General features: G+C 43.7%; 2 protein-coding genes across 2 annotated transcripts in view; both read left to right on the forward strand.

Annotated features, from left to right (window-relative positions):
• The window catches only part of rpp25l (ribonuclease P/MRP 25 subunit-like), a 4976-nt gene extending 996 nt beyond the window's left edge, over positions 1-3980 (forward strand). The window contains exon 2 of the mRNA XM_054622073.1: positions 2100-3980. Within this exon, the coding sequence (XP_054478048.1) occupies positions 2100-2747 (648 nt within the window). The 3' untranslated portion in view covers positions 2748-3980. The remainder of the gene's footprint in view (positions 1-2099) is intronic.
• Positions 3981-5002: 1022 nt separating this feature from the next.
• LOC129109734 (gamma-aminobutyric acid type B receptor subunit 2-like) lies at positions 5003-20932 on the forward strand. Its single transcript, XM_054621856.1, is given in 19 exon segments — positions 5003-5688; positions 9052-9189; positions 10491-10661; positions 10754-10855; positions 11347-11412; positions 12026-12101; positions 12104-12213; positions 12359-12601; positions 14587-14647; positions 14810-14887; positions 14964-15114; positions 15521-15653; positions 15834-16043; positions 16232-16342; positions 16518-16727; positions 17392-17508; positions 17574-17661; positions 19545-19725; positions 19870-20932. Coding segments are annotated over 19 exon segments (2589 nt in total). The 5' UTR covers positions 5003-5472; the 3' UTR covers positions 19997-20932.
• Positions 20933-21871: the final 939 nt, after the last annotated feature.

Below are 21871 nucleotides of genomic sequence, written 5' to 3' on the forward strand. Positions count from 1 at the left end.
TATATTTATATATTTATTATATGTATATATATTTATATATTTATTATATGTATATATGTGTATATATTTATTGTATGTATATATATTTATGTATTTATTATATGTATATATATTTATGTATTTATTATATGTATATATATTTATATTTTTATTATATGTATATATGTATATATATTTATTATATGTATATATATTTATTATATATGTGTATATATTTATGTATTTATTATATGTATATATATTTATATTTTTATTATATGTATATATGTATATATATTTATTATATGTATATATGTATATATATTTATATTTTTTATTATATGTATATATGTATATATATTTATATATTTATTATATGTATATATATATGTATATATATTTATATATTTATTATATGTATATATATTTATATTTGTATTATATATATATTTATATATATTTATTATATGTATATATATTTATATTTGTATTATATGTATATATATTTATTATATGTATATATATTTATATATTTATTATATGTATATATATTTATATATTTATTATATTTATATATGTGTATATATTTATTATATGTATATATATTTATGTATTTATTATATGTATATATATTTATGTATTTATTATATGTATATATATTTTTATTTTTATTATATGTATATATGTATATATATTTATTATATGTATATATATTTATATATTTATTATATGTATATATGTGTATATATTTATTATATGTATATATATTTATGTATTTATTATATGTATATATATTTATATTTTTATTATATGTATATATGTATATATATTTATTATATGTATATATATTTATATATTTATTATATGTATATATATTTATATTTTTATTATATGTATATATATTTATATATTCATTATATGTATATATATTTATATTTGTATTATATATATATTTATATATTTATTATATGTATATATGTATATATATTTATATTTGTATTATATGTATATATATTTATTATATGTATATATATTTATATATTTATTATATGTATATATATATATTTTTATTATATATATGTATATATATTTATATTTTTATCATATGTATATATGTATATTTATATTATATGTATGTATATATATATATTTTTTATTATATATATATATGTATATATGTTTATATTTTTATTATATGTGAATATGTATATATATTTATATTTTTATTATATGTGAATATGTATATATGTATATATATTTATTATATGTATATATGTGTATATATTTTTATTGTATGTGAATATGTATATATATTTATATATATTTATATGTATATATATTTATATTTTTATTATTTATATATTATATTTATATACATGTATATATTTAGATATTTATTATATGTATATATATATATTTATTATATGTATATATATTTATTATATGTATATATATTTAGATATATTTAGATATTTATTATATGTATATATTCATATATATTTATATATTTATTATATGTATATATGTCTATATATTTATTATATTTATTATTTATTATATTTATATATATTCATATATTTATTATTTATATATATTTACTATTTATTTATATTTATTATTTATATATATTTATTATTTACATCAGATGAGTCTCATGTGGTGATGAAGTGTTATTCATCCATTAATAGTTTAGTCTTTATCTTCATGTGTTTAAACTATGATTCATTACTACGATAACCACTGACGTCATTACATCACTGCTACTGTCTGTGTGTCTGTCCTCTCTCTGTCTGTCCTCACTCCCCTCCATGTCTCTGTCTGTCTCTCTGTCTGTCTCTCTGTCTGTCCTCTGTGTCTGTCTCTCTGTCTGTCTGTCTCTCTGTCTGTCCTCTGTGTCTGTCTCTCTGTCTCTGTCTGTCTGTCTCTCTGTCTGTCTCTCTGTCTGTCTGTCCTCTGTCTGTCTGTCTCTCTGTCTGTCTCTCTCTCTGTCTCTCTGTCTCTGTCTGTCTGTCTGTCTGTCTCTCTCTCTGTCTCTGTCTGTCTGTCTGTCTGTCTGTCCTCTGTGTCTGTCTCTCTGTCTGTCTGTCTCTGTGTCTCTGTGTCTCTGTGTCTGTCTGCAGATGGAGAACTACCAGAGGACTCGGACGGTGGAGCGTCCGTCCGTCTGTCCGTTCCCCGCTCTCCCCCCCGACACGCCGGAGGTCCGCGTCAGAGACGGCAGTAAGATCCGCCACCCGCTGCGTTTCGCTCTGAGCCGCATGGAGGACAAACCCCGAGCAGCTGAGGAGGAGGGACGACCCGAGGACGGGGGCGTGGCCTCGGAGGGACAACAGGAAGCAGCTGGACGGCCGCTCTGCAGACAGATTGTCCTCACGGCGAGCGGGAAGGGCGTGTCCAAAGCCATCACGTGTGCGGAGATGGTGAAGCGGCGGGTGAAGGGACTCCACCAGCTCACCAGGCTGCAGTTCAACACCGTGGACGAAGTCTGGGACCCGCTGGAGACGGACGCCGGCCTGGACAGCCTCACCGTCAGCAGGAACGTCCCCGCCATCTGGATCCTCCTCTCCAGGGACACGCTGGACCGCAGTCAGCCGGGCTACCAGGAACCGGGACGCCACGACGCCCTGTGGGACAACAGGGAGGACGGGGGAGGACAGAGACCGGGACTCAAGAGGAAGAAGGGAGGAGGAGGAGGAGCAGGAGGAAGAGGACGGGGACCCGGCCGTCAGACTGGACGGTCCAGAGAACCTGCTAAAGGACAGAGTTGATTTAACTCTGGACGTAAAGAAGACCAACGCTGGGAAGCAGCAGGAAGAGGACACATAGAGGACACATAGAGGAGACATAGAGGACACATAGAGGAGACATAGAGGACACATAGAGGAGACATAGAGGAGACATAGAGGACACATAGAGGACACATAGAGGACACATAGAGGAGACATAGAGGACACATAGAGGAGACATAGAGGACATTCAGAGGACACATAGAGGAGACATAGAGGACACATAGAGGAGACATAGAGGAGACATAGAGGACACATAGAGGACACATAGAGGAGACATAGAGGACACATAGAGGACACATAGAGGAGACATAGAGGAGACATAGAGGAGACATAGAGGACACATAGAGGAGACATAGAGGAGACATAGAGGACACATAGAGGACACATAGAGGAGACATAGAGGACACATAGAGGACACATAGAGGAGACATAGAGGAGACATAGAGGAGACATAGAGGACACATAGAGGAGACATAGAGGACACATAGAGGAGACATAGAGGAGACATAGAGGAGACATAGAGGAGACATAGAGGACACATAGAGGAGACATAGAGGACACATAGAGGAGACATAGAGGACACATAGAGGAGACATAGAGGACACATAGAGGAGACATAGAGGACATTCAGAGGACACATAGAGGACACATAGAGGACATTCAGAGGACACATAGAGGACATTCAGCGGAGACATAGAGGACATTCAGCGGAGACATAGAGGACACATAGAGGACACATAGAGGACATTCAGCGGACACATAGAGGACATTCAGCGGAGACATAGAGGACACATAGAGGAGACATAGAGGACACATAGAGGAGACATAGAGGACACATAGAGGAGACATAGAGGACACATAGAGGAGACATAGAGGACATTCAGAGGACACATAGAGGACACACAGAGAAGACATAGAGGACACATAGAGGACATTCAGAGGACACATAGAGGACATTCAGCGGAGACATAGAGGACACATGGAGGACATTCAGAGGACACATGGAGGACATTCAGAGGACATTCAGAGGACACATAGAGGACCTGATCTGAAATGAACCTTGAAGACATATCATGTATAGTTTTTATTTCTTGGTCCCAGAGGGACAGACACATGAGATGGAGGACTTTCTTGGTTGTCTGATAAACTGCTGATTTTGAAAAAGCTTTATTTGAAGTTCAGTGTCTTTAAATGTCTCAGCACAGATTTAACATTAACTAGTTTAATTGGTTTAACTAGTTTAACTAGTTTAATTGGTTTAACTAGTTTAAATAGTTTAATTGGTTTAACTAGTTTAATTGGTTTAACTAGTTTAAATAGTTTAATTGGTTTAACTAGTTTAATTGGTTTAACTAGTTTAATTGGTTTAACTAGTTGAAATAGTTTTACTAGTTTAATTGGTTTAATTGTTTCTTTGGTGAATTAAAGACGTTTGTGGTTTCACTCTTCACTTCATGGTTTTACTACCAGGGGGAGCTCATGTGGTGTTGGTTCTGCGGGTCCTTGTGGACTTCAGTGTCTCTGTTCACCAGAGTCCATTTAGAAAACCTCATTTTACTGCAGCAGGTCTGACAGTCTGACCTCAGTCCTGGTTCTGGTTCTCCTGTGACCCCCTTCTCTCCAGAGAGTCCACCAATACGGTCTGGGTCTCCAGCAACGTGGTGTCGGTGTTGACTCCCAGAGAGGAGAAGCTCTGCTCCTGGAGGAGGAGGAAGAGGAGGAGGAAGAAGAAGAGGAGGAAAGAGGAGAGGAGGGGGAGACGCTGCTGCTACTGCCGGGAGACGAGCTCTCCTCCTCTCTTTTCCTCTCTCCTTTCCTCTCTCCTCTCCTCTCTTTTCCTCTCTCCTTTCCTCTCTCCTCCTCTCTCTCCTCCTCTCTCTTTTCCTCTCTCCTCTCTCTTTTCCTCTCTCCTCCACTCTCCTCTCCTTTCCTCTCGTCTTTCCTCCTCCTCTCTTTTCCTCTCTCTCCTCTCTCCTCCTCTCTCCTCCTCTTTTCCTCTCTCTCCTCTCCTCTCTCCTTTCCTCTCTCCTCTCCTCTCTTTTCCTCTCTCCTTTCCTCTCTCCTCCTCTCTCTCCTCCTCTCTCTTTTCCTCTCTCCTCTCTCTTTTCCTCTCTCCTCCACTCTCCTCTCCTTTCCTCTCGTCTTTCCTCCTCCTCTCTTTTCCTCTCTCTCCTCTCTCCTCCTCTCTCCTCTCTCTTTTCCTCTCTCTCCTCTCTCCTCTCTCCTCTCTTTTCCTCTCTCTCCTCTCCTCTCTCCTCTCTTTTCCTCTCTCTCCTCTCCTCTCTCCTCTCTTTTCCTCTCTCTCCTCTCCACTCTCCTCTCTTTTCCTCTCTCCTCTCTCCTCTCTCTTTTCCTCTCTCTCCTCTCCACTCTCCTCTCTTTTCCTCTCTCCTCTCTCCTCTCTCCTCTCTTTTCCTCTCTCTCCTCTCCTCTCTCCTGTCTCCTCTGAGCGCTTTAGAACCCGGTCTGTCTTGGTCTCTTTATCTTCTAGGAGGAGTAAACCCTGCAGGCGGTCTGGATTAGTGTGCTGTGGGGTGAACGTGGTCTTAGCGTGGCCTTAGCGTGGTCTTGGCGTGTCCTTAGCGTGGTGACGGTGATCTGACATCTGGTCCATGTTGATCCTTTTATCCACCGGCTGCTCACTGAGGATTACAGAGTCCTGCAGGAGCAGCAGAGGGACCGGGATCAGGACCAGGTCCAGCACATGACCATGGTGGAGGTGTTCAGGATGCTGCTGGTCTGCCTGCTGCTGGTGGGTCCGGTCCTGAATCAGGTCCGACACCCTCTGCCGGTGCTGTGGATGATGCCGGTCGGGTCGGGGGGGGAGTCCCCGGCGGTCCGACTCGCTCTGCAGGACCTGAAGACTCGACCGCCTCCGCTGGGGGACTACGAGATCCAGCTCCAGCTGCTGGACTCACAGGTGGGTCACTGGAAACTGGTCTATGGGTGTCAAAGTCTGACCAGGGTCACAGGAACAAAGTAGTTTAGGGCAGAGCTCGAAGAAGTACTCCTTTACTGCAGTAAAAGTACATATACCACAGTGTAGAAATACTCTGTTACCGAGTCCTGTGTTCAAGTATTTAGTTTCAAAGTGAACTTAAAGTAAATGTACTTATGATGCAGAATAATATGTTATTATAGTATATGTACCTCTGAGATTTAGTACAGTAAAAGTACAATATGTACAGTGGATATAAATAGTCTACACACTCCTGTTAAAATGCCATGTTTTTGTGATGTAAATAAATGAGACCAAGTTAAATCATGTCGGAACTTTTTCCACCATTAATGTGACCTATAATGTGAACAATTCAACTGAAAAACAAACTGAAATCTTTTGGGGGGGAAAATAAAAAAGTAAAATAATGTGGTTGCATAAGTGTGCACACCCTCTTATAACTGGGGATGTGGATGTGTTCAGAATTAACCAATCACATTCAAACTCATGTTAAATAGTAGTCAGTACTCACCTGCCATCATTTAAAGTGACTCTGATTAATCCCAAATAAAGTTCAGCTGTTCTAGAAGGATTTTCCTGACATTCTCTTAGTTGCATCTTACAGCTAAAGCCATGGTAGCACCAGAGGTACCTCATTGTTGAAAGGTATCAGCCAGGAGAAGGCATTAGATACACCATGGAACACAGTGAACACAGCCATCAGTAAATGTGCATGGAGGACGATGCATACACATCTCGATGACTGCCAACGATCCGATACATTCAAGATACATAAAAGCAGCTACTAATGGAACACATACGAACCCCTAATTGCATGCAGATGACATCAATTCGACCTGACATTCTGCGATGCTAAATAATACACTATGCAATTTAATATGATACATAATGATTTATTTATTTGTCAGACAACAAATCAGTAACCAGGTTTCTGACAAAAGAAAACATTTATGTGTATGTGTGTATGTGTTCTGAATGTAACATTTTTGTTTGTCAGACAACAAATCAGTAACAAGGTTTCTGACAAAAGAAAACATGTATGTGTAATGTGTATGTGTGTATGTGTGTGTATGTGCATAAGTGTGTTCAATGTAACATTTTTTCACTATACCTGACAGTCACAACACAGTTTGCTTCATCCTAAACATGTGGATCAACTGCCTCACACACTAAATTTAACTAATTTGTCCTATTTTCAGGTTTTTCTTAAGGAATATGAGTTGATCCACATGATCAGGATGAAGCAAACATATTGCATGGGTCTTATCCAATTTTCCATCTTTCTTTGCAAAGCCAAAGTTTTGCCAAACCTTGGACTTATTGCAAGCTTTAGGGACGTATAACTCCTCATCAGCCATTGTAACTCTCCCGAACACTCCTTCAACATACTTGATGAAAAGAATCTGCCACTGACAGCAGTGGAGATGAGACACAGTGAGTCTAGAAATATACAATTGTACTTATACCGATGCAAAATTTTTAGGTACGATGCTCCATCCCACATTGTATCATGCACCCATTTTTGATCCGGGCCATCGCATGTGAGCTTTTATGACGATGCATCTGCGACATGGTGACTGTGTACTACTGTGTGTATTACATGTGTGTACTGTGTGTACTACATGTGTTTACTACATGTGTGTACTACATGTGTGTACTACATGTGTTTACTACATGTGTGTACTACATGTGTGTACTACATGTGTTTACTACATGTGTGTACTACATGTGTGTACTACATGTGTTTACTACATGTGTGTACTACATGTGTGTACTACATGTGTTTACTACATGTGTGTACTACATGTGTGTACTACATGTGTGTACTACATGTGTTTACTACATGTGTGTACTACATGTGTGTACTACATGTGTGTACTACATGTGTTTACTACATGTGTTTACATGTGACAACAATCATATGTTTGGGCTATGGGGTGGGGGGGGGCAAGACGGAAGCCTTTTCTTACCAAGAAAAACACCCAAGCCCGGCTACATTTTGCAAAAACTTACATGAAGTCTCCCAAAAGCATGTGGGGAAATGTGCTCTGGTCTGATGAAACCGGAATTATGGCCAATAATTGGCCATAATTCCAAAAGGTATGTTTGGTGCAGAAACAACACTGCACATCACCCAAAGAACACCATAAGATAAGATAAGATAAGATAAGATAAGATAATCCTTGATGAGTCCCACTCCCACAGTGAAGCATGGTGGGGCAGCAGCTGCTTCAGGTGCTTTTCTTCAGCTGGAGCCGGGGCCTCAGTCAGGGTGGAGGGAATATGAACAGTTCCAAATACCAGGCAATTTTGGCACAAAACCTTCAGGCTTCCGTTAGAAAGCTGAAGATGAAGAGGAATTTCACCTTTCAGCACGACAACGACCCAAAGCATACACCCTAATCAACAAAAGCATGGCTTCACCAGAAGAAGATTAAAGTTTTGGAATGGCCCAGCCAGAGCCAGACCTGAACCCAACTGAACCTCTGTGGGGTGACCTGAAGAGGTGATCTGAAGAGGTGATCTGTGAGGTGATCTGAAGAGGTGATCTGTGAGGTGATCTGAAAAGGGCTGTGCACTGATGCCCTCACAATCTGACAGATTTGGAGCTCTTTTGCAAAGAAGAGTGGGCAAATATTGCAGAGTCAAGATGTGCCATGCTAATAGACTCCTACCCAAAAAGACTGAGTGCTGTAATAAAATCAAAAGGTGCTTCAACAAAGTATTAGTTTAAGGGTGTGCATATTTATGCAACCAGGTTATTGTAAGTTTTTTATTTTTCCCCCTAAAAGATTTCAGTTTGTTTTTCAATTGAATTGTTCACGTTATAGGTCACATTAAAGGTGGAAAAAGTTCTGGCATGATTTATCTTTCTCGTTTATTTACATCACAAAAACCTGGCATTCTAACAGGGGTGTGTAGACTATTTATATCCACTGTACCTCTGAGATGTACTACAGTAAAAAGTACAATATGTACCTCTGAGATGTACTACAGTAAAAAGTACAATATGTACCTCTGAGATGTAGTACAGTGAAGTACAATATGTGGAGAAGTATAAAAAGTCGAGTTAAGTACAAGTACCTTATATTTTTACTTAAGCAGGCCTACAGTACTCTAGACTATCAGTGTTTGTCAGGCCTCTAAAATAGATGGACTGGTCTGGACTGGTCTGGACTGATGGATGTCTGAAGCCAGCGAGGTGGGATCAACAGGTGATCGATGGACATTTGAGTGTGCTGGACCACCCGGACCCTGGTTGAAGCCCGGTCTGGGTGGAACCAGGTCTCATATTAGACCTTCATGTGTTCCTTCTTCTCACAGTGTGACACTGCTGAATCACTCAAAGCCCTGTTTGACGCCATGTGGGCGGGGCCAAACTACCTGCTGCTGTTTGGGGGGGTGTGTCCATCTGTGACGGCGCTCATCGCTCGCTCTCTGCCGGCTCTCAACCTGCTGCAGGTACAAAACCAGTCCACGTCACCTAGTCCACGTCACTTAGTCCACGTCACCTAGTCCACTTCACCTAGTCCACTTCACTTAGTCCACTTCACCTAGTCCACGTCACCTAATCCACTTCACCTAGTCCACTTCACCTAGTCCACTTCACTTAGTCCACGTCACCTAGTCCACTTCACCTAGTCCACTTCACTTAGTCCACTTCACCTAGTCCACTTCACCTAGTCCACTTAACCTAATCCACGTCACCCAGTCCACGTCACCTAGTCCACTTAACCTAATCCACGTCACCTAGTCCACTTCACTTAGTCCACTACACCTAGTCCACTTCACTTAGTCCACGTCACCTAGTCCACTTCACCTAGTCCACTTCACTTAGTCCACTTCACCTAGTCCACGTCACCTAATCCACTTCACCTAGTCCACTTCACTTAGTCCACGTCACCTAGTCCACTTCACCTAGTCCACTTCACTTAGTTCACGTCACCCAGTCCACGTCACCTAGTCCACTTAACCTAATCCACGTCACCTAGTCCACTTCACCTAGTCCACGTCACCTAATCCACTTCACCTAGTCCACTTCACCTAGTCCACTTCACTTAGTCCACGTCACCTAGTCCACTTCACTTAGTCCACTTCACTTAGTCCACTTCACCTAGTCCACTTCACCTAGTCCACTTAACCTAATCCACGTCACCTAGTCCACGTCACCTAGTCCACGTCACCTAGTCCACGTCACCTAATCCACTTCACCTAGTCCACTTCACCTAGTCCACTTCACTTAGTCCACGTCACCTAGTCCACTTCACTTAGTCCACGTCACCTAGTCCACTTCACCTAGTCCACGTCACCTAGTCCACGTCACCTAGTCCACTTCACCTAGTCCACTTCACTTAATCCACGTCACCTAGTCCACTTCACTTAGTCCACTTCACCTAGTCCACGTCACCTAGTCCACTTCACCTAGTCCACTTCACCTAGTCCACGTCACCTAATCCACTTCACCTAGTCCACGTCACCTAGTCCACGTCACCCAGTCCACTTCACTTAGTCCACGTCACTTAGTCCACTTCACTTAGTCCACGTCACCTAGTCCACTGCACTTAGTCCACTTCACTTAGTCCACTTCACCTAGTCCACCTCACTTAATCCACGTCACCTAGTCAACCTCACCTAGTCAACCTCACCTAGTCAACCTCACCTAGTCCACCTCACCTGGTCCACCTGTGTTAGTGAACACACTTCGTGGGGACGTCGAGGACTTCGGGTAACGTTCTGCTGCTTCCTGTCCCCTGATGTCTCAGGTATCCTTCGCAGCCTCGTCCCCCAGCCTGTCCAACAGGAAGTGGTACGGGAACCTGTTCAGCACGGTGCCGTCGGACCGATCCCTGAACCAGGCCACTGTGAAGCTGCTGCAGCGCTTCAAGTGGACCAGGGTCGGGGTCCTCACACAGGAGGGACCCCGACTCTCTGAGGTGAAGCTCAGACCTGATTCACGGGCTGTCATGTCCAAACCGTGGCTTTGTTTTTGTGTTCTCACGTGTATGGTTTTTGTGTTCTGGTCCAGATGAAGAAGGATCTGAACCGACAGCTTCTGAAGGCCGATGTTCAGGTGGTTTCCTCAGAAAGTCTCTCTGAGGACGTCTGCAGCAGCTTGAGGAGGCTGAAGGTATGGAGCAGGTCTAGTTCAGGTCCACTTCACCCACTCCACCTCACCCAGTCCACTTCACCCGGTCCACTTCACCCAGTCCACTTCACCCGGTCCACTTCACCCGGTCCACTTCACCCAGTCCACTTCACCCAGTCCACCTCACCCAGTCCACTTCACCCAGTCAACTTCACCCAGTCCACCTCAACCGGTCCACTTCACCCAGTCCACCTCATGCGGTCCACTTCACCCAGTCCACTTCACCCAGTCCACTTCACCCGGTCCACCTCACCCAGTCCACTTCACCCAGTCCACCTCACCCAGTCCACTTCACCCAGTCCACTTCACCCGGTCAACTTCACCCAGTCCACCTCAACCGGTCCACTTCACCCGATCCACTTCACCCAGTCCACCTCACCCAGTCAACTTCACCCTGTCCACTTCATGCGGTCCACTTCACCCGATCCACTTCACTTAGTCCATCTTCTTACTGGTGCTTCTTTGTTTTGCAGGAACATGACGTTCGTATCCTCATCGGACAGTTTGAGGAGGACTCAGTCTCTGAGGTCTTCTGCTGTGTAAGTCTCTACTTGGACTACAGTATGTGGACCCCCCCCCCACTATAGGACACCTAGATCTAAAGAGATCTGAATGCAGCAGCACCATCAGTACTTTTAGCGTTCATACTTAAAGAACAGCTTGTTGATAATACTTACATACTTTTCCTTAAAGGGCCGGTGTGTAGGATTTCTGAGCAGAATATAACAGAACTATGAGTCCTTTCCTCAGAATGAGTCCTTCATATCTACATGGGCAGCAGGTCCTCTTCACCGAGTCCACCATGTTTCTACAGAAGCCCAGAACGGACAGACCAAACCCTCTACAGAGGGACCTTCACCTTTATATGTCACCTCAAGGCCACCGTAGTTTTCAGGTTCAATCTGCAGCCTCACCACTAGATGTCACTAAATCCTCCTCTCTGCTCCTTTACTTCATGTTTGACAGCAGGGCTTCAGTCTAACAGTCCTCAACATGTTTACAATGTCGCTTCCTAACCACTTGTCCTAACCACTTGTCCTAACACTTCCTTGACCTGGAAGACAATGTGACAACAGGAAGTCAATCTCTCAAAAGTCTGTCCCTGAGATGAGTGGAGCAGTGAGGTTTATGATGATGATGTCTGTGTTTCAGGCCTACAGGCTCAACATGTTTGGAGCTCGGTACCAGTGGCTGGTTGTTGATGGGGGGACAGCTGGATGGAGGCTGGGGGGCAGGTTTCTGGATGCACGGACACCAGTCTGCTGACGGCTGCAGACGGATCCATCAGACTGCAGACGAGACCGCTAGGCAACAGCAACACACCGGGGATCTCTGGACGGGTCAGGAACCACAACCACACTCCCATTGACACACCAGTAACCATTAAACCAGGACCACACTCCCAGTGACACACCAGTAACCATTAAACCAGGACCACACTCCCAGTGAAGTTTGGTGTGTTCTCTCTGTGCCCCGTCTCTGCAGACTCCTCAGGACTACCAGGACTCCTACCTCAGACAGCTGACCCCGGACGGGTCAAAGGTCGGCCCCCTCCACACCTTCGCCTACGACGCGGTCTGGGTCGCTGCCGGAGCTCTCAGTCAGGTGATGGAGGCCGTGAAGCACCGAGAGAAGTACAGCAGCCAGAGAAACGTGAGCGTCACCGGGGAGGAAATCCAGAGGACGCTGCTGGAGGCCGTGAGGCAGACGCAGTTTGAAGGAGTCACGGTGAGCATGTTGACACACCTGGAATACACACACCTGGAATATACACACCTGGAATACACACACCTGGAATACACACACCTGGAATACACACACCTGGAATATACACACCTGGAATACACACACCTAGAATACACACACCTGGAATACACACACCTGGAATACACACACCTAGAATACACACACCTGGAATACACACACCTGGATACACACACCTGGAATACACACACCTGGAATACACACACCTGGAATACACACACCTGGAATACACACACCTGGAATACACACACCTGGAATACACACACCTGGAATACACACACCTAGAATACACACACCTGGAATACACACACCTGGAATACACACACCTGGAATACACACCCTGGAATACACACACACCTGGAATACACACACCTGGAATACACACACCTAGAATACACACCTGGAATACACACACCTGGAATACACACACCTGGAATACACACACCTGGAATACACACACCTGGAATACACACCTGGAATACACACACCTGGAATACACACCTGAATACACACACCTGGAATACACACCTGAATACACACACCTAGAATACACACACCTAGAATACACACACCTGGAATACACACACCTAGAATACACACACCTAGAATATGGTACACACACCTGGAATACACACACCTGGAATACACACACCTGGAATACACACCTGGAATACACACACCTGGAACACACACCTGGAATACACACCTGGAACACACACCTGGAATACACACCTAGAATACACACACCTGGAATACACACCTGGAATACCACCTGGAATACACACCTGGAATACACACACCTAGAATACACACACCTGGAATACACACCCTAGAATACACACACCTGGAATACACACACCTAGAATACACACACCTGGAATACACACCTGGAATACACACCTGGAACACACACCTGGAATACACACACCTAGAATATACACACCTGGAATACACACACCTAGAATACACACACCTGGAATACACACACCTAGAATATACACACCTGGAATACACACACCTACACACACCTGGAATACACACCTGGAATACACACCTGGAATACACACCTGGAATACACACACCTGGAATACACACACCTGGAATACACACACCTAGAATACACACACCTGGAATACACACACCTAGAATATACACACCTGGAATACACACCTGGAATACACACCTGGAATACACACACCTAGAATACACACACCTGGAATACACACCTAGAATACACACCTGGAATACACACCTGGAATACACACACCTGGAATACACACACCTGGAATACACACACCTGAATATACACACACCTGGAATACACACACCTGGAATACACACACCTGGAATACACACACCTGGAATATACACACCTGGAATACACACCTGGAATACACACACCTGGAATACACACACCTGGAATACACACACCTGGAATACACACACCTGGAATACACACACCTAGAATACACACACCTGGAATACACACACCTAGAATATACACACCTGGAATACACACACCTGGAATACACACACCTAGAATACACACACCTGGAATACACACCTGGAACACACACCTGGAATACACACACCTGGAATACACACACCTAGAATATACACACCTGGAATACACACACCTGGAATACACACCTGGAATACACACACCTGGAATACACACACCTGGAATACACACACCTAGAATACACACACCTGGAATACACACACCTGGAATACACACACACACCTGGAATACACACACCTGGAATACACACACCTGGAACACACACACCTGGAATACACACACCTGGAATACACACACCTGTGGTACACACACCTGGAATACACACACCTGTGGTACACACACCTGGAATACACACACCTGTGGTACACAGATGTAAGATATGCGTATATATTTGTATCATGAATATATATGTTTGTGTTTTTTTCAGGGTCCAGTGTTTTTCCGTAACGGGGAGCGGATGACAACCATCGAGATGATCCAGTTTCAAGGTAAAGACGTGATGCTCAGGACCATTGATATTGATTATTGGTTATTGATCAGCTGTGTGTCTTTAGACAGCAGTGATATTGATTATTGGTTATTGATCAGCTGTGTGTCTTTAGACAGCAGTGATATTGATTATTGGTTATTGATCAGCTGTGTGTCTTTAGACAGCAGTGGCGTGTTGGTGGGAGACTTCAGTACGTCCACACAACAGCTGCGACTGAACCACCTGCTGAAGTTCACAGGTGAGACCCTGAATGCATCACGGACTGTCACAATGAGATCATGATCAGGACTGATGGTAGACGTTTGCTGCTGCAGGTCCAGGACCAGCCAGAGACCAGACTCTGGTCCTGGTGCAGCGGCAGCATGTCAGCCTCCTGCTGTACATCGTGATGTCATCATCTGCAGCGGTGAGCGTCTTCATCACTCTGAGCGTCCTCCTGTTCACCGCCGTCAGCCGTCCACACCGGTACGTGTTGATCAGTCATGTTCTCTCCCTCCAGCTCTAATCAATAACAACAAAGCACAGGTTTTGTACATTTCTTTTGTGTATTTTCTATCATATTGTTTCTATGATTCTTGTTTTTCTCTTCACCTCTACCATGTTTAATGTGAACAGTCTTTATGTTGTTTATTTGTTTGTTTGATTAAAAGATGTTTACGGTTTCCATAAGCAATAATTCAGATACAAATTTACAAACAAACATTTTAATATTACAACTATTCATTTCAAAGAAAGGAAAAGTACACACACACGTGTACAGATAAACGTGTGTGTGTACCTGGTTGATATAAACATGATGATACATCACGAGAACAAACTTCAGATATGAATAAACCTTGTGACGTATGAATTCATGTCGCCGAACCTTCAGGCGGCTGAGACGCAGCGATGGATCCCAGGACGAGCTGCTGCTGCTGGGCCTCCTGCTGTCCTCCTCCTCCGTCCTGGTCTCCGGTCTGGACGGAGCCTCCTGGTCCCCCTGGACCTCTGAGCTCCTCTGCTCGGTGAGTCCAGACGGTCAGAAGTCATCAACACATTATAATACAGTAATATAATGAATATTACTCTGCTAAAGGAGTATTTCATCCTCTGCTGCTTAAAGTATATTAGGATACTTCTGTACTCTTGTCACAGAGTACTTGTACACAGTAGTACTGCTAGTACACATGCGTTGTGCCTCACAGGTGCGTGTGTGGACGCTGTCTCTGGGCCTCACTGTGAGCTTCACCGTGCTGCTCATCAGAACCTGGAGGCTTCATCCTCTCTGCAGCATCAGACGGAGGCCGGCCGGCTGCGTGCTGCTGCTCCTCCTGCTGCTGCTGGATGTGTTGCTTTTAAGCACCTGGCAGGTCCTGGACCCTCTGAGGCGGGTGGAGCTACAGCTCAGACCTCAGGTAACAACCACACCAAAGGTAGAGAGAGTACTAGTACCTCAAAACAGTACTTGAGTCCAGTGCTAGGAGGAGTTTACGTTCCACCTCTGACCTTTGACCCCTGATGATTAATATAAAGAATAAATGTTTGTTTAGTCTCTGATTAATATAAAGAATAAATGTTTGTTTTGTCTCTGATTAATATAAAGAACGTCTCTGCTGATCCGGACCGGGTCGTCCAGATGTTCTCTGAATGCTGCAGCAGCTCCAACATGCAGCTGTGGCTCACTGCTGTCTGCGGATACAAAGCTCCTCTCCTGGTATAAATATGAATATAAATAAATATGAATATATATAAATATGAATATAAATAAATATGAATATATATAAATATGAATATAAATATGTATAAATATATATGAATATAAATTGATATGAATGCTCCTCAGCTCTGACACTGGATCATGAGGACTCCATGTGGTTTTTCTGCTTCAGGGTCTGGGCTGTCTGGTGGCCTGGAGCGTGCGGACTCTGGATCACCCTGAACCCCTGACGCTGAGCGTGTTTGTCGTGACGGCGTTCAGCGTGTCGGGACTGTTAGGAGCTCTGCTGACGACCCACAATCCTCCTCTGCAGCTGTGTGTGACCGGCGTCCTCGTCCTCTGCTGCAACGTCTTCATCCTCAGCGGGCTGTTTGGACCCGGGGTCAGTGTGTCCTCTTGAGAGTCCTGGTCCTCCTGAGGCCTGAGAGTCCTGGTCCTCCTGAGAGTCCTGGTCCTCCTGAGAGTCCTGGTCCTCCTGAGAGTCCTGGTCCTCCTGAGGCCTGAGAGTCCTGGTCCTCCTGAGAGTCCTGGTCCCCCTGAGGCCTGAGAGTCCTGGTCCTCTTGAGAATCCTGGTCCTCTTGAGGCCTGAGAGTCCTGGTCCTCCTGAGGCCTGAGAGTCCTGGTCCTCTTGAGGTCTGAGAGTCCTGGTCCTCCTGAGAGTCCTGGTCCTCCTGAGGCCTGAGAGTCCTGGTCCTCTTGAGGTCTGAGAGTCCTGGTCCTCCTGAGGCCTGAGAGTCCTGGTCCTCTTGAGGTCTGAGAGTCCTGGTCCTCCTGAGGCCTGAGAGTCCTGGTCCTCTTGAGGTCTGAGAGTCCTGGTCCTCCTGAGAGTCCTGGTCCTCCTGAGGCCTGAGAGTCCTGGTCCTCTTGAGGTCTGAGAGTCCTGGTCCTCCTGAGAATCCTGGTCCTCCTGAGGCCTGAGAGTCCTGGTCCTCTTGAGGTCTGAGAGTCCTGGTCCTCCTGAGAATCCTGGTCCTCCTGAGGTCTGAGAGTCCTGGTCCTCCTGGTCCTCAGAGTCCGCTCTGACGTGAGCTCTCCTGTCTTTCAGATCCTGTACGCGTGTTCACACGGTGGCGAGCTGCAGCCGCCGTCAGAGCGGAGAGAGGAGGAGGACCGGACGAGGCTGAGCCGGCTGAACCAGCAGCTGAAGAGTCAGACTGCACAGGTGAGACAGCAGACACCAGCTGACCTCAGAGGGTTTCATCTCTAACCACTGTTTGGTCTCTGCAGCTGGATGAGGAGATAGAAACCATCAGCATGCAGCTCTGTGAGGCGTCGGAGCTGAAGCTTCACCCGGTGACCAGAGGACGAGACCCGGGTAAGGACAGAGGGTCCACACTGATCTGACACCAGCTCAGCTACATCACAAACACTATTAACATCAGTTCAACCTCCATACACTCAGGATGGCATTAGCCTAGCTTAGCACAAAGACTGGAAGCAGGGGGAAACTGCTAGCCTAGCTCCATCAGGAGCTCTGTATCTGCACCGTGATTTGGATCGTCTCCAGAACGTAACGACTTCCTCTTCAGCTCGTCTTACACTCTACAGACGAACTTCATAAAAACAGCGTTAATATCACTAATAACATATTAACATACTTATTTACAGTATAAATATACTTATTTACAGTATAAATATACTTATTTACAGTATAAACATACTTATTTACAGTATAAACACTTATTTACAGTATAAATATACTTATTTACAGTATAAACATACTTATTTACATTATTTACAGTATAAACATACTTATTTACAGTATAAACAAAACCGAGCTACTCTTCCTCCCGGGGAAGGGCTGCCGCACCGAGACCTGTCCATCACCATTGATGAGACCTGTCCATCACCATTGATGATGCCGTGGTGACGCCAACTCGGACTGTGAGGAATCTGGGTGTGACCCTCGACGACCAACTGTCGTTCTCAGCAAACATTGCATCGGTCACACGCTCCTGCAGACTCCTCCTCTACAACATCAGGAGGATTCTCCCCTTCCTCCCTGAGGAGACGGTGCAGGTGCTCTACAGGCTCTGGTCATCTCCCGCCTGGACTACTGCAACTCACTACTGGAGCCCCGGCGTCGGCCATCAGACCTCTGGAGCTCGTCCAGAAAGCTGCAGCACGTCTGGTGTTCAATCGCCCCAAGTTCTCCCACACAACCTCCCTTCTCCGTTCTCTACACTGGCTCCCTGTAAGAGCTTGCATCCAGTTTAAGACTCTGGTGCCTACAGGGCAGTGAGAGGAACAGCTCCTTCCTATCTCCAGGCCTTGGTCAAGCCCTACACCCCCCCCACCACTCCTCTCTGCTGCCTCGGGGCGACTGGTTGCCCCGTCGCTCAGAGGTCCCTGCGGCCGATCCACCCGGTCACAGCTTTTTTCTGTCCTGGCCCCTCAGTGGAGGAATGAACTCCCCACTGACCTCAGGACAGCAGAGTCACTGCCCATCTTTAGGCGCAGGCTGAAAACTCACCTCTTCAGGAAGTACTACCCGGAGCCTTCCTCGTAGCACTTATTGCACTCGTATTAGTTGCTGCACTTACTGTATTCGTATCAGTTCGCTGCACTTATTGAATTTGTATTTGTTTACTGCACTTATCCTATTCGTAGTAGTTTGTAGCACTTATTATATTCGTATTAGTCTGTTGCAATTATTGTTTTCATAGTAATCTGCCTCTGCACTATACTTTTGCTCTGGCTTATACTTTGAGATGCTTGTTTAAGAAAGGAGATGCACTGATGACTTCTGGTGACTAGTAGTTCTCTTGAATACCTATGTTGAATACACTTCCTGTAAGTCGCTTTGGATAAAAGCATCTGCTACATGACTGTAATGTAATGTAATGTAATAAACACTTATTTACAGTATAAATATACTTATTTACAGTATAAATATACTTATTTACAGTATAAATATACTTATTTACAGTATAAACATACTTATTTACAGTATAAATATACTTATTTACAGTATAAACATACTTATTTACAGTATAAATATACTTATTTACAGTATAAACATACTTATTTACAGTATAAATATACTTATTTACAGTATAAACATACTTATTTACAGTATAAATATACTTATTTACAGTATAAACATACTTATTTACAGTATAAATATACTTATTTACAGTATAAATAGAGTATTGCTCTCTGCAGGCGGACTCAGATCTGTGACGTGGTCTCATGCAGCTCAGGTCTGTTGTGAGGAGAGGAACCCAGAGAGGAACCCGGACAGGAACCCGGACAGGAACCCGGAGAGGAACCCGGAGAGGAACCCGGACAGGAACCCGGACAGGAACCCGGAGAGGAACCCGGACAGGAACCCGGAGAGGAACCCTTTGAGTCCAGACGGCATCAACTCTCCTGAACAGTGAGAAACACATCTTCCACTGCAGTCACAGTACTAATACCACGATGTAGTTTTCCATGTTGTACTCTCGTTGTGGTTCCTCTTTTCCACGCTGCGGGACTAATAAAGGATTATCTTATCTTATCTCATCTTATCTCATCTTAGCGTGCGGCGCCGTCTGTCCGTCCAGCTGCCGATCCTCCATCATTCCTACCTGCCGGCCGTCGGCGGCGTCAGCGCCAGCAGCTCCCGTCTGTTCGACCCCCGGGATGACTACTTCCTGTTCGCCTGACGCCACGCGGCTGCTGAACCAATCAGACGGCAGCTGAGACCTTCAGACTGTTCTGAACCAGAGGACTCTGGTTCTGGTCCCCACCCAGACTAACAGAAGGACGCTGACTCTTTTATTTCAATATTACAGCGTTTTGTAATAAAAATCTAAAATATGACAGAAGTCACATTTCTTTGCTTTTAAAATGTTTTATAATCGACTGAACATCCTGAAATGATTCCTGTTTACTCAGCCGAGCCACAAAACAGGACAACGAGCAGAGATCAGGCGGGGAGGATCTCCTGAGAGACGCTGCTCTGGAACTAACAGGAGCTTTGAGCTTCACTTTGTTGGAAAAGGATTGGATGGATTTACATAGTTAAAAACAACGTCCTGATGATTTAGATGATTTTATGAATATGTAACGTTTGTCCTGAGGTCAGACACAAGGAGCTGCTTCAGTCCCAACATGTTCGGACGGACCTCCAGCTGTTTAAGATCCTAAAGAACCAGTTAAAGAACCTCAAAGTGCTTTAAATGCTCTTTAGGATCTGAATGCAGCTACATAAATATCTAAATAATCAAAACAGAGTTCAGTAGAAGAGTACTGTGCAGAGTATATACATATGTACAAATAAGTATATATGTATATATGATTAGATATATAACTTATCATTTATACTGTGACGGCCCCTGCCTAGGTTATAAATGTACAAGGTGGTATTACCAGTTGTTTGTCCCTGTGTCCCTGAAGGTGACACAGGGATGCAGTGGGCAGAGTACTGGATGCAGAGCACCTGGTCTTGGAGCTCCTCGGGGATAAGAGCCCTCCTCCAGTGTTGCTCTCTCACTCTCTCCGGCTGACCTGGAGGCACCATGCCAGTGTCTGCCCGTTTGGCCGTGGTTTGTTCTTGTTTTCACTAACAACACCCCACACTTCATTATGCTCACACATTCACCTAAACGTCTGTTTACTTTATTATAATAAATAACTGTGATTTACTATAATCCCTTGTGTCCGTTCCATATTTGTCATGGCCTAGGAGCCGGTTGTGACAATACATATATGCATATATATATATATATATATATATATATATATATATATATATATATATATATATATATATATATATATATATATATATATATATATATATATATATATATATATATATGCATATATATATATATATATATATATATATATATATATATATATATATATATATATATATATATATATATATATATGCATATATATATATATATATATATGCATATATATATATATGATTATATATATATATATATATATATATATATGCATATATATATATATATATATATATGCATATATATATATATATGCATATATATATATATATATATACAGCTTTTTTCTGTCCTGGCCCCTCAGTGGAGGAATGAACTCCCCACTGACGTCAGGACAGCAGAGTCACTGCCCATCTTTAAACTCACCTCTTCAAGTAGTAGCAGAGCCCGTCTACGAAGAGCCTGGGCACTCCCTATACGCCCCATTGTACCGATTTTGGTTGTAGTTCCATGAGACATCCACTGGGGGTGATCGCGGCGAGTCCAGATTGAATGGGAGTCTATGGGGCTAAACGGCTAATTATGCCTCTTTCACCTGCTTGTCGTTGAAATATCGCAAATTTTATTGTAGATTCCGCAAGTTCAATATAGATTATGGTTCAAAAGTCAAATGAGTGAGTACTTATGTCCTTTCGATTTCTTACAGTTTGGGCCGTTGTTGGCCGTATACGCTAGCATTCTGCTAATGAATGCTGATTGGTCAGGGACGGACTTGCGACTGATTACGACCAGAGACCCCTCTTGACGGCATCTGAAGCTGAAGCGCATCGGAAACATTAT

This window comes from Anoplopoma fimbria, chromosome 20 (genome assembly GCF_027596085.1).
Source record: "Anoplopoma fimbria isolate UVic2021 breed Golden Eagle Sablefish chromosome 20, Afim_UVic_2022, whole genome shotgun sequence".
In the NCBI taxonomy this organism is placed as follows: Eukaryota; Metazoa; Chordata; class Actinopteri; order Perciformes; family Anoplopomatidae; genus Anoplopoma; species Anoplopoma fimbria.